Raw genomic sequence first — 14,405 nt, 5'->3', positions numbered from 1 at the left:
CAAATTGTGGATTAACAACAGAAGAGCACCTATCATTTCTTTGTATTTGTTTCAAATGAGAAGTTACATTATAAATTTTATTAAGGATATTCATATAACCATCCAGGATCTTTGATGTGTCTTAGATTGCATGTACGTATTATCCCTCGGGGCTTACCATCCCCTATTCGTGACCTCACAAAATAATTGCTGTTCTGATGATTATCATAATAGAAAAAATCAACAACCCCCAAAGACAGATTGCAGACAGGGACTACTAAACATGAAATAAATTCACTAAACTGAGATACTAGTTTTAGACATATGGCCTAAAGAAATAACATGGAAAATTAAAAAAAAAAAAAAATAAATAAAAGACAAACACTATCCCAGCATCCTAAAAAATATAACTTAAAAGTACTCCAACAAGTCAGTGGGTTTTAACCTTATTAAATTATTCCTTCTGTCATACAGTTTAAAATATCTGATTTTGCCACAATATTCTGAAATTTGGTATAATCACTAAAATTAATATACATTTAAGGGGGTTGAAGATTTTAGTAATATTTAATTGATAAAGGTAACATAATAAAAAACAGCATCAGAAAACTACAAGAGGCCACATATCCTTTACTTAAATTTAATTTGTCAGATAAAAGTTACCTATTTACAATCAGTGTGCATTGCAACAATTTTTATTAATAAAGTCACTCAAATCTAAAATATTGACTGGCTGCATAGCACATTTTACATTATTGCCTATACTGCAAAGAGAAAACAAATAGATTTACAATAAATTTTGGCTGATAGGGATTCCGAAGGTTTCATGTATTGAACTCGCTCCTTTTCCTTTTAAAACAAATTCTTCTAATTTTTTTTTCAGATCCCAATTTAGCTGTATATTTTTCACCATTTCATTACAACAATCACAACATGGACACTTTAATAGAAAAACAAAACGTGTATCACACACAGAATCCAACAAAAAAGGAGCACTAAAGGAAAGTGTTCCTTTTCCCCAATTTTACATTCTGAACAGTGATTCCATCACGATATTTTATTCAAAAGTGTAGTACAACACTGATTTTGTTTCATACTTGTGACAAGAAGGCCTGAGTTGGTTGAGGAAAGGAACAGTCAAAAAAAAAAAAAAGCTCAAGAAGGGAAAAAAAGCTCATTTAATTAATTTACAATAATTTACAGCTTTTTTTTTTTTTTTTTTTGTAAAAAGGCATTGCAATTGATCACAAACAGGAAAAATCCTGGCTATTTTACAGTTCTTGGTACAGAATTTAAATATTCAAGCTTGTGATGAAAAGCGGCAAGGTGGTCGCAGTGTACAATGTAAACAAGTAGCTTTGGAAAGTGAACAAGGTCCTTGAGAGTTCTTTACTAAGAAAATAAAACAAAATAAAATCCAAATGCCTCATTCCTTCCTGAAACACGATCACAGGTCAGTGTGTAAAAGTTCATTTACAAACATAATTTAAACTGTTCAGCCTAAAAGCACTTTGACATGAAGATTTTATAAGATCCAGTCTGAATGGGGCAGTGTTGAGGTCCCTGTAAAAGTAAACATCTTCCATTTCTTAAAAAAAGTGCTGCAACATTTGCAGCACAGTGCAGCATAAACTTTAAATACAAAAATATTTTTTTTCTTCTGTTGGGATAATAGACCTTGCATCCTGGAAAGAAGTAACAATACTGCTACTGATAGAATATCCAGTCCATGTCTTTCAAGTCATGTAAGGCAATTACTGTGTTAGTTTACTGTATATGGCTAAAAGAAGGTCCAGAAAATATTAGTCTTTGTTATGTTTTCCGGATACTCCATGTATGTTCAGGTGTACTTTTGTGATCTGCTGAGTGTTCAAATGGAGATCTGTGTCCTAAGGGAGACCTTGAGCCATAAGGAGACCTCTGATCTAGTGGTGACCTAGGGCCACTACTGGAAGCTCTATGGTCCATCTGCCAGTCTGAGTGGTACCTATAGTCCCTGGAAGATTTATGATGGCTGTACTCTGAACTGGATCGGTGATCTGAGTGTATCCGATGGTCTGAATGGGAACGGTGATCTGAATGAGACCGACTGTCTTTTAAATTTCCTTCCAGGCTTGACCTGTGATCTCTACTCCTGTGGTCATCCAGCTTTCTATGTTTATTATCGCTGTAGTATCTGAAAGATAAATTTCTTTATTGGTAACAGTAATTTAAAAAGGGTTGAAATGTCAATCTAGAAGAAATACTTCAAAAACTCATTCTTTTAAATTCTCCACTATGCACAAAAACGATGCTTTGGTGTTCAGAAATTTAGATATTCGTACATTTGTCATAGGAAGCATGGATATAAAAAACCAGATGAGATATACACTTTACCAAATTCAATTAAAAAAAATGGCAGTGTTACAAAATGAAGAGAGATTCTAATGACCCTGTTAACCATGTTTCTTTCCATGCTCTCATGCCCTGTGATCACTGATGTCTAACTTGTATTCCATTAACATGAGCATCTACCTTTTCTGATATCAGAATACCCTTTTTGCCTCTTGCCCACCATAATTTCCTTCATTTTGATGCCTATGATTTCCACTGTCAGCCATCCAGTTTTATGTTACCACCTTCTACTTCTCTATTTCCTTTAGTGTCAGAGTATCATTTTTCATGAGAAGTTTCTATTCCTTGAACTGACTTCAAATCTTACTTACAATATTATTTATGATAAGTTTGTAGTAGAACACCTAATTTGGTAGATGTTCTTTAAAAAAATGACAAGGTCCAGGCTGAAAGGAGATTACAGATGTTAGGGAAAGCAACAGATGCACAAGATTTGTATATGTGGATGCAGAGGGGGATGGAGGTGTCCAGTTTAATGGTTTCATCCTGACACAACTGAAGATTCAAAATGATGCTTAACTGCATCTTGGCAAAATAGGGTTCATATCTCTCTCTCTCTCTCTCTCTCTTTCACACAAACCCTTCATGAGGGATTTAAATGAACAGAGGATCTGTGGCCTTGTGGATAAAATCAGGAGAAACATTATGGTATTGGGTATGTGTGGAAGAACGAACATTTGAATTACAGCATAGTATTCCAATCAACTGAGTGTGAGTTTCAGTTTCTGAATTTTTTTTAAAGTGAAAACACATTGGTTGCCTATCTCCAAAGACCTAACAAACTTGCAACTTGATTTTGATGTGAACTACACATTTAGATGAAATGCAATTAAAGAAATGTCCAGAAACAAATACCAACAATAAAACATAAAACATCCCCCACCAAGATTTTTATGGATTATTGACAAAATTCACCTGCTGTCCTGTTTGTAGTGATCCCAATCCCTGTGGTCTTTCCCATTGCTGAAGGCAGAATAGGGTCTTTTTCTAGAGTCGCTTTTTTTATAAGCGTCTCCCTGATGTCTGTCTTTGTGATGATCATGGTATTGTGACAAATGTCGGTCAGAGGAATAACTGTCCCTGCTACTGTCGTCATGGTTCGTATTCTCTTTCAGTCTTTCCACATCTGCTTGATAAAACAGAAAGCTATACTGAACTGTGCAAGGGAATTTCATACACTATAAAATTTCTAGTTGAAAAGTACCAAAGGATTATTGTATGGGACAACACTTCAACTCATACACTTAACACTATGAGGCTGCGTCTACACTAGCAAGTTCTTTTGAAAAAACTTGGCCTTTTCTGAAAGAACCTGCAGACTGTTTACACACAAAATGAGCTCTGTCTATAAGAAACCAAAAGAACGTAGCACTTTTCCCAATGGCCCTCTTCCTCCCCCAGATGAGGAAGAGTGCATTTTTCCAAAAGATTCTTTCGGGGGGGGGGGGAGTGTAGTTGCCCTGGGGGTATTTTTTCCAAAAGAGCAGTCCTCATGGTATGGATTTTTCAATCCCTGTCTCGTTCTTTCAAAAGACAGGGGGCTGTGTGGACGCTCTCTGTGGAAAGAGTGGATTGATATTTGTTCCACTTTTTTGTGGGTGGATGTGTTCTTTCAAAGGTTTTTTCGGAAGAGATCTTCCAAAACTTTAGTGAAATTGCTGTCGTGTAGATGTAGCCTGAGAGAAACACAATGATTTGTAACAAACTAAAAATTGGAGAAAAACCATGTGGTTGAGAGAAATCTGAGGGGTGCATAGGCAGATGAGTAGAGTCTAGAGGTGGAGAGATATTGTAGAATCTAGAATGCACAGATGAAAAGTTTAATTTGATTACAGGACAGGAACCTAAAAGTGTTTCAATGAGAAATCAATGATGGTAATATTGCCCTTACCAGGGAAATTCTGAAGAGTGGTAGAGGATCAGAGAAAGATAGAGTATTCAAGATGAGATATGTTCATGGCATGGACAAAAGTCTTAGTAGTGCAACTAATGAAAAAAGGGGCATATTAGTGCAAATTCAGAGGAAGCAGCACCATGGCTTCATGAATGATTGGATAGCTACAGTGAAGGGGAAATAAAAAAGTGAAATACTGCTTTGTGGCTCATCAGATTGGGGGAATAATGTTATTGTCAATAAAAAAGGGGTACTGCATCCTATACCACAGTCTGCTGGTCTCTGCTTTACATGAAGGCTTTGGAATCCACGATACTGATTAAAAAACTACAATAAAACAAAAACCCCAAACCAAAACACACACCAGTCTCATGTTGAAGCCTGTAACTAGCTTAGACTCATCAAGTCCTCGCTTCCTTAAAATCAACTCAAACGTATATTTTCCAATGTGTGCTAATAAAAAAGGATTGCTATATAGCAAATTATTGTTAAAAACCACTACCCACGGTTGGATTTGTGCTTGACTAAGTTTCATGAGCAGAAGCATACATGTTGGGGCATAATGCTAGGGGAAGTATAAGAAGATTTCAGAGTTACTAAAGTTTATCTCATTTCAAATACCCTCCTCTCTCTACAACATTTAAACACAAGATCATGCAGAACTTCTTACCTGGATTTCTAATCACATGCGTATTCACATTGCTGCTGATGTTCTGGTCATTATGTTGCTAAAATAAATAAATACAACAGACACTGCTAAATCTCAAAATTACAAATACTAGGTGCTAAAACATTCCATCTGAGCAAAAAGGTGATAGATGTTAACACACACAAACATACCCTTTAGTTTTGATATTTTCATTGCACAAGGTAAATTCAGAATCCATTACAACTTTACCCTCATAAAACAAGTTTTAACACTTAAAAATCTCTTACCTGAGATTCCTGCCGTTTTTTGATTGCATGTTTATATAGTTTGTGCAGCTTTCTAGCATCAAATTCCGTAAACTTTGAAACAAAGATCCACAAATTTCTAGAGACAGAAAAAGAAAAATGACAGGTTAACCTTCCTGCATAGGCTGGTTTTCCTTCATACTACTTTGCATACAATCGGCTCGATTCACCAATGTGATCTTTCAGTATCACACTGGTATAACTACATTGAAGTTAATGGAATTGTATCGCAGTGGTGAATCAGGTCCCATTTCATGAGTAGGCACCATATGTAGTAGTACAAGAAACAATTTTGCACAATGTTCTGAAGATATAAAGCACTAAATGTTACACATGTATTATTTGTTCTTATTTTTCTTTACTGCTCTGTCACATTTGCAATAATTACTTTAGAATGCGGATATGACCACAAAGAGGTAACTGGCATTAATGAAAACTCTGCTAGTTAAAAGGTACAATGGACCTGACTTTACAATAGGAGCTGAGTGCTCAGTTCACTTAAGAGAAACAGGATGGGTGGTGTAACATCTTGAACAAAAAAACCCAAACTGTTGGTGAAAGACACAAGCTATTGAGCTACACAGATCTCTTCTTGAAGATCAAAAATTGCTCCTCTCCCTCTCTTTTTTTTGGCGGGGGCAGGGAAAACCATTCTAAAATGGAAACTGTTACTCAATTATGTAAATTTTAAGATGGACTTCTTCCCCAGTCCAAGGTTTTTGTGCTCCATGTTAATTTCCTGAAAACAGCACAGGCAGATCAGACGTGTCCGTATGAGTTCAAAGTTTGGTCATGCATCTACCGCCTTAAAACCAGACAAATATTTACAAGTGAAAAATCACAAAAGGTACTGGGGGAAATGAGTCTTATTTCACTTCTGAAAGCACGTCCATATTGGAAACAATTGGTGATAAAGAGTTTGGTGAAAGGTCTCATATGGGGAACAAATTCCTTGAAATTTCAGACCCCTATTTCAAGACAATGGGAAGAGAAAGTTACCTTGTGCATCAAGATAACCATGTTAGTTTGTATCCACAAAAACAATGAGAACTCCTGTGCTACCTTATAGACTCTCTACTACATATATCTGATGAAGTGGGTCTTTGCCCACAAAAGGTTATGTTCCAAAAAAATCTGTTAGTTCGTAAGGTGCCACAGGATTTCTCACTGTTCTTGTGCACGAATGATGGTTCTTCGAGACATGTGTCCCCATGGGTGCTCCAATCTAGATGTTGGTACGTCCCTGTGCCAGCACTCAGATTCTTCAATAGTTGTGGTTACCCATGCCATGCATGTGCAGAAGCATGTCTTTGTGCTACCTGGCACATGTGCAGTGTTGGCCCCTCCATTCCTTCTCTACCCTAGAAAACAGAGCATAAGATTCCAAAGCAGGGGACGGAGGGCGGACAGTGGAGCCCCCACAGGGGGACACACAACTTGAATTATTATCCCCCCCACCTCGTGGGTGCTCTACCCTTGGGGACCCTAAAGCAGTAGTCACTCTCTGGAGGTGGGTCTGGAATCCAGTGACAATTACAGTCAACAGAACTGCTTGACCCACTTGAATGGAGGAAGCAATTGAAGACAAGAAAGCATAGTTCTGTGCAAATGCATTGCTGGAAGACCACGTCACTGCCTTGTGTATATGTGTAAGGGTATGTTTACGGGAAAGGAAGTGGTGGAGGACACAGCCCTGGTAGAATGTGTGGTGACAGAACCCTAAAGATCTTTCTGGTGAAGAGCATAAGAGGCATAAATGCAGATTGAGATCCACTTAGAAAGCCATTGAGATGAAACAGGATGACCCCTAGAGCATGCCACAAAGGGCAGGAAGAGCTGAGGAGACTTGAACCAAGGCTTCATGCGATTAATGTAAAGGCTAGTGCCCGACAAACATCCAGGGTATGCCCTGCCACATCTGTAGGAGAAGACTGTGGATTCCGGAAGAAGACAAGTAAGCGGATGTGTTCACTGATGTGAAAAGGAGAGGGAATCCTATGGAAGAACTTGGGATGAGACTGGAGCCTGAACCTATCCTTGGTAAACGCCATGTAAGGAGGGTCAGCCATAAGAGTGGTGTGCTCCCCAACCTTCCTGGCTGACATGATGGCAAGCAGGAACGAGACTTTCATTGACAAGCGAAGCCGGGAACACATTGCCAGGAGTTCAAAGGGTGGCCTCATTTACTAGTTGAGGACATGGTTAAAGTCCTAGATAGGGACCGGAAGACATACAGATGGAAAAGGTATTTTGTAGAACCATGAAGAGTCTTTTAGCGATAGGATGGGTGAGAAAAGATGCTGTCTTTCTATTGGTGGAACACCACCACAGCTGTGGCATGTACCCTGACAGCACTGAGTGCTAGGCCTCACTTGTGCAGGTGCAACGTTTAGTCGAGGAGGACAGGGATGGAAGTGGTGTGAGGCGGCATAGGATGATTCGCACCCAGCCACTGGGAGACTCTCGTCCATTTGTAGAAATAAGACTTGCAAGTAGACTCCCCTCTGCTGATAACCAAAACCTGTTTCACTCCTGCAGAGCATGTGATTTCGGCATCCTGGAGCCATGCAGCAGCCACGTGTGGAGAAGCAGTCTGAGTGGATCTGGGTGAAGGTTGTGGCCAAAGTCCTGAGACAGAAGGTTGTGACAGGGAGGAAAGGGATATGGATCTGCTACAGACTACCTGCAAAGGTAAGGATACCGTGTCTGTCTTGGCCACACTAGGGCTATTTGGATCAGGCAAGCCCAGTGAATCATGGGAAGGGGTTGGGGTTGGAATGCACAGAGGAGGGGTGCATCCCCTTTGATGGAGAAAGCATCCCCAAGGGACTGTTTTCCCAGACCTGCTCCGGAGCAGTATTGGTGACACTTCTTACTGACCTGGGTTGAAAACAGATCTATGCAAGGCTGGCCCACTAGGTGAAACACATGATCGCTGGCCATTGTATTTATCTCCCACTTGTGGTGGTTGCTGAATGAGTGGCTGAAGGTATCTGTGGTCACATTCAGGATCTCAGGCAGGTATGTGGTGACTGGAGTGACATGGTGTTCAAGCCATCAGGTCCACAGTTTGAGGGCTTCCGCACACAGGGATGGAAACCGAGCCCCATCCGATCAGTTGATGTATTACACGGAGGTGGTGTTGTCTATTATTACACTCACAGTCCTGTGCATGAGGTGCTGTCGGAAATGTTGACAAGTGTATTGGACCACCCTGAGCTCTAGCATATTTGTGTGGAGTGCTTGTTCAGGGAAGGACCATTTGCCCCGGTCTGTAAGGGCACCCAAAGGGAGGCATCTGTAGTAAGGGTAAAAATAGAAGTTGGGTACTTGACGAAATGGCATCCCAGTTAGAATGTTGTCTGGATTCCTTCACCACTGGAGAGAATGAGAACATGTGGTGGTATGGCTACTGACTTAGACAGCGTATCCCTAGCCAGGGCATAGCACATGGCTAGCCTGGATTGGAGATACCACATGTGAAGTCTGGCCAGTTTGATCACAAACATGTTGGCTTCCATGTGTCCCAGAAGCTTTAGACAAACATGAACCGTGATGGTGGCAGACAACCCCACCACTGAATAAGGTCGCAAAGAGCTTCAAATCTGTGGGGAGGAACAGTGGATTTGTCAGTGGTGGTGTCTATGCGGGCCACTATAAACTCTAGAGTCCGAGTGGGCTGAAGTGAAGACTTTTTTGTAGTTTATGTGAAAACCTAGGCTGAGCAGAAGATCTCTTGTAACACAGACCACCTGAAGTGCCTCCAGAAATGAAGGTCCCTTTATCAGGCCATCACCCAGGTACAGGAAGATGACGACCCCGAGACATCATAGATGGGTGGCCTTGAACGCAAAAGTCTTTGAGAATACCCTGGAAGCAGTCGAAAGCCCAAATGGGAACACCCAGTATTGAGAATGGTGGAACCCCACTGTAAAATGCAGGAAGCGCCTGTGCACCAGGTGAATTGTGATATGAAAATAGGCATCTTGTAGGTTGACAATCGAGAGTCAATCTTCTTTGTCCACTGCTGGAATAATGGTTGCAAGGGTCACCAAAATGTCAATAGAGGATGCATTTGTTGAGCCTCCTGAGGTTGAGAGAGGGAGGGGGGAGGATGGGTGTCTGACCCCTCCCACCCTGTTCTTTTTACTGAGTTAGGAAGTACATTGAGTAAACCTCCCTGCCTTGAAACTCCACTGGCACCGGCTCTATGACACCCAGACCCAGTAGGTATCTCACCTCTTGACAGACTGGATTCTCATGAGAAAGGTCCCTGAAGAGGGACAGGGTAGGGGGGATGGGTACATATGAACAGGACAGCGTAACCACTGGCCATGTAGAACTAGGACTCACTTGTCTGATGTAATGGAGGCCCACTGGCGGAAATATTGGTGACTAGAGTGTGGAATGACTGGAATGGGAAGATATATCTTGGGCTCCTGACCAAATCCTCCAAACTGCTGCTTGAACTGTTGAGGGTGTGATGTGGCAGACTGTCAATGTTGTCAACGGTGTGGTTTGTGCTGCAGGGGCCTGTGCCTCTGCTGATTGTGATACTGCTGAGGCTGCTGCCGGAACTGCTCTCTCTGCCTCTGGTAGGAGTAGTACTGAGCCCATTTGTAGGGGGGAAGTGTGTATCTCCAATGTACTTATGGTTGTGTGAGAGTCTTTCATGGAGGGAAGGAGCAAATCAGTTTCCACTGAAGTTTGCACCCCAGCACTTAATACACGATGCGTGGCCATCGGAGGCAGGCACGGCTTCCGTGCATGTTGCTCATCGCTTGAAGCCCAGGGAAGGTGGCTTGGTGATGACACAGCAGCTAAAACTAGTCTAACAACTTTTTTTTTTTCTTTCTAAAACAAGGGTAATGAACTTGTTATAGTTAGTTCACTCCAAGGGTAGAACAGTAAACTAATCTAGCTAACTGTTTGTTTTTTCCCAGAGAGAGAAGAACTCTTGTCTGCTGCTGAGGAACATTCCTTCTCTATAGAGGGGCCTGTGCTGCATGGTGCCACATAGCATGAGGAGGCACTGCTATGCACGTGCGGCACAGGAAACGACAGCTACCAAAGAATCTCCAAGCAGCTGAGAGAGGATGCACCGACACCCAGAGTGGAGCACCCTCAGGGACACAACTTGAAGAAGAAAGCAAAATGTGCTTGCTGCTGTCCCCAGTTACATGTTAAAAGCCTGGATGACAATATACAGTGTCAAAGCATTAAACTGCCACTTTGTCATGGTTGAAAAAAAATTTGAAAGAGAGGGAGAAGTGGCAAAAGTGTGGAACTATTCTAATCTGCCTAATACTATTTGGAGGAAGGAAGGAGGTGCAACTGAAGTTCTTGGGCTGTGGAGAGGTCAGAATCCTTTTTAAAAAGGGGGTTTTGCTTTGACGGTTGTACATAATGATTCACTGCTTTTGAAATTTGCAGGCATAGTGCTGAAAACTCAAACCAAAGAGCATTCACTGACTTTTCACAGGGTTCCAAAACACTTCTTCAGCGCTTAGTTTCCTATTTCTTCAGTACACTAAACTGCAAATGATTTATTACTACTACAGAGAGGTTTGTTTAAGTGCATATAATAGATATATTTAATGAAACTGGCATAATTGGCCATACACTTCTCAAAGATTCTGTGTAGGGAACGACTGGCTTTAAGCATGATGTTTGTCCAAATAGATATTGTTGCAGTCTGTTCCTCAGTGCCCTCTATATATGGCCAAAAAGAAACCAGAATTTGTACAGTCACTACATGGTTAAATATAAGGTAATCTAATGTAACCATCATGCATGTTATGGATAGGTAAGATTTCTTAATATTTGCTGATATTTTAGGGCAGTGATACACGGGGTGGAGATAAGGTAGCATGGATGATAATAAGTGTGAATGTTTATAATTTTTTCTTAACAGAATATAATTGCCTATAGGTTTTATGGTTTCTGGAGCATTGATGTTGCTTTCATACTTGTCTAAAGTGCTTCATACAATGTTTAAATACAATAATTAACTAAGCCCAGCAGCACTTCTAGACTAAAATTTGTCCTTAAATAAATTAAAACATTCCATTAACTGATATTTCTCAAAGTTCAGGATTTTATTTTTTCCAGAGATAATTAACGTAGCCTAAGGGATCAGGACTTTTATTATCTGGTCAGATTTGTGTGAAATGATGGAAAATATCACCCTGACCTTTTATCTAAAAGTATAATAAAGACCAGGTGAAGTTATTGGGTTATAATTAAGCACAAAAACAAACTCAGATATTGTTCTGATCTACTCTTGCTATTATATTTAAAGTTTTAAAGATAATAGCTGTAAAACATCTTAGTATATTGTGCCAAAAAATTAGTATTTCATTGTAAAGCCACTGATGACAAAACAATCTAGCTTCACAATGTATTTTAGTAATTTCCTAAAATGGCAGCTTTAAGCATATTTACAACAGTAAAACTTCACAAGTGTTCTCTATCAAAACATACACAATACAATAATCAAGATGAAAAATTAAATGCCATCTTCAGTCTTTACAGGAAAAAATTCTGTGTCACTAAGAGGCCGCTCAGAAACTACTCAGGAACTTAACAGATGTCCCTTTTAAAACAGGGAGGCAGTTCCACCTAGTGGACAAATTACAGTTTACATTACACTATTAAACCTGAGGTTCTATTATGGCATAAAAACAAAAAAGCAGTCAAGTAGCACTTTAAATACGAATGAAGTAATTTATTAGGTGAGCTTTTGTGGTCTGTCCACAATTATTTTGTTAGTCTTTAAAGTGCTACTTGACTGCTTTTTTGTTTTGACAGTATACAGACTAACACAGCTCCTTCTCTGTTACTATTATGGCAAAAGTTTTAGAGAGTTGAAATGCATCATACGCTTGAGGAATGCACCATTCAAATCTAACTGTGTGCCCCACTCGTTTTGTATTGTTACTGTTCTTGCTTTGTGTCTATTTGTTCTGTTTCACAGAGACAGTCTAGTTTGTCCAGTGCATGTGGCAGATACACATTACTGGCATAAAAATGTCAATAACAGGCTGCAACATGAAACTGCTGTACTGGAAAAATTTGACATCATCAGAATCAGTCTGAACAGCGACTTGGAATGGCTTGATCATTACCAGAAGTATCACTCTCACCTTCTTATTCACATCAACCCTGACGGAACTAGCTCTGATGTAATATTCCCATCTCTGTATCCCTACTATATCTTTCTTCTCCTTTCCCATCACGAATCTAATGCAATGAGTTGCAACTCTCAAAAGGTTATGCCATAATAGAACTGTTAGCAGTTTTAAAGGTGCTGGTGGACTCCATGTTGTTTTTGCTGAAACAGACAAACATGGCTACCTCTGAAACCATGACACACAGTTCAGTATGTGGAAGAACACGACTCTGTAGTGGCAAAAATCCACTACACGTTTTTGCCCACTTTACAGATTCTCATATGCTATTTTAAAACACCCATAAGAAGATACAAAACAGTGAGAGCTGGAAACCAATAAAGATGGATAGAAATTGCTCATTAATAGAAACAGTTTCCCCCTTTCACTCATGAAAAATATAGGGTTACTTACTTCCTCCACTGTTTAATTTGTTCAGGATTTGTGTACTCTTTTAGACATTCAGTGATGTGATCCCCAATTTTAATTAGACATTGTCTAGTATGCTCCAGCTGTTCCCTTTCTGAAAGACCTTTTTCTGGTCTGTCCAGCTGTTTCAGTGCTGCTTTGACAGGCCTCATTCTTTCTTTGCACTGTAAAGTAGAAAAATATATGTCAGGTGGATGAAATGAAAAGCTAAATTCTAAACCTACCCTTACTACTGTGATATCTACACATGCAAAGATTATGCTACTCTAAGCAAAATGAAACACCAAGCCTCTGTCTCACAGCTGTTAAAATTCTTTTACTACAGGCTTCCTTTGGAAAAATAATATAAATCACTGAAATCAGCATCTATGTGAAAACACAATATAGTATTACATTAAATCAAACAAATTTAATAGGCAAAATTTGCTTAGAACTAGGATTTTATATACATAAGATGACGTTACACATAATTCACGTCTATTATGACTTTTCTGGCAACTTCACACACACACACACACCCCCATATACACACCCACCCCATGACTTTCAAGAAATTTGTTTACAAATTCAGTGTCAAGACCATAAATGAAAATATTAAATCTAGAAATGTAGCACTTTAAAGACTAACAAAATGATTTATTTGGTGATGAGCTTTCGTGGGACAGACCCACTTTATCAGATCTGATGAAGTGGGTCTGTCTCACGAAAACTCATCACTGAACCAATCATTTTGTTAGTTTTTCAAGAAATATATTTCTGCTGTTTTGCTCTGTTGGAGTACAAACTAACATGGCTACCTCTCTATTACTATTCAATAAATCTAGCGTAAATGACTCCTGAAACAACTGGCACCTAGAGACAGTCAGATTCCACTCAGGAGAGGACCTGCATTCCTCTTCCTCTTCTGTTGGGAAAGGTGCTATACCTGTCAAAAAAAAAAAAAATCCCAGAAGCTCTCTCTCAATCTTGAGAAATTAGTGGATTGATTCTTATGAATGAAGAGAACCAAGGAGATGCTGGTAGAGATTCACACATGAAACTAAATTCACACTCTCCTTGCAAGCAAAAGAGTGAAAGAGGCTGGCTTTCCTTGTCCCCATATCCTGCCCTCCCCAATACCCATTTATTTATGAATAAATGAGAAAAAAGTGGAAACAAAAGTATAATTCTGTCTTCTTGTACCTATCTTGACACCGTTAAGGGAAAATGGTTGAGGAAAAAAGCGGGGGTGGAGGTGGAATGTTCCTGACCGAACATAACATCTGATACTTGGAAGAGATGCTTTCAGCAGCTGAATATGAGAAACTGCCAAAAACAGGACTATATAGATAAGCTCCTGCCTGATTCGTTGATATTAGGTGGTTTTCTGGAGAAACTGCAAGAGACGTGCTATGATCTCCACTACAACTTTGTCTCCTTTATCAAAGGGTTCAGCACCTTGAGTTCTAAAAGCACCCAGATTACTCTCTTCATCTTTTTTCTTCTTAAGAATACAATTTTTTCTTTTTTTCAAATTGTCACTCGACCAGAGCATTCGACAAATTCTCTTATTCCACATTTGGTAAACACCTACAGCGTAATGAGAG

At 39.7% G+C, this 14,405-nt stretch overlaps 1 protein-coding gene across 5 annotated transcripts in view; it reads right to left on the bottom strand.

Annotated features, from left to right (window-relative positions):
- Positions 1 to 529: 529 nt before the first annotated feature.
- CHD1 (chromodomain helicase DNA binding protein 1) overlaps positions 530 to 14,405 on the bottom strand; it is a 79,187-nt gene continuing 65,311 nt past the window's right edge. For all 5 annotated transcript variants that reach the window (XM_074995284.1, XM_074995282.1, XM_074995283.1 and 2 more), the window contains 5 exons: positions 12,805 to 12,983; positions 5,204 to 5,300; positions 4,938 to 4,995; positions 3,289 to 3,499; positions 530 to 2,155 (listed from right to left, as the gene is read on the bottom strand). In XM_074995284.1, coding sequence (XP_074851385.1) covers positions 1,792 to 2,155; positions 3,289 to 3,499; positions 4,938 to 4,995; positions 5,204 to 5,300; positions 12,805 to 12,983 — 909 coding nt within the window. In that variant the 3' untranslated portion in view covers positions 530 to 1,791. The remainder of the gene's footprint in view (positions 2,156 to 3,288; positions 3,500 to 4,937; positions 4,996 to 5,203; positions 5,301 to 12,804; positions 12,984 to 14,405) is intronic.

This window comes from Carettochelys insculpta, chromosome 5, assembly GCF_033958435.1.
Source record: "Carettochelys insculpta isolate YL-2023 chromosome 5, ASM3395843v1, whole genome shotgun sequence".
In the NCBI taxonomy this organism is placed as follows: domain Eukaryota; kingdom Metazoa; phylum Chordata; order Testudines; family Carettochelyidae; genus Carettochelys; species Carettochelys insculpta.
Note: the sequence above shows the minus strand (reverse complement) of the source record. Positions and strands in the feature narration are given on the sequence as shown.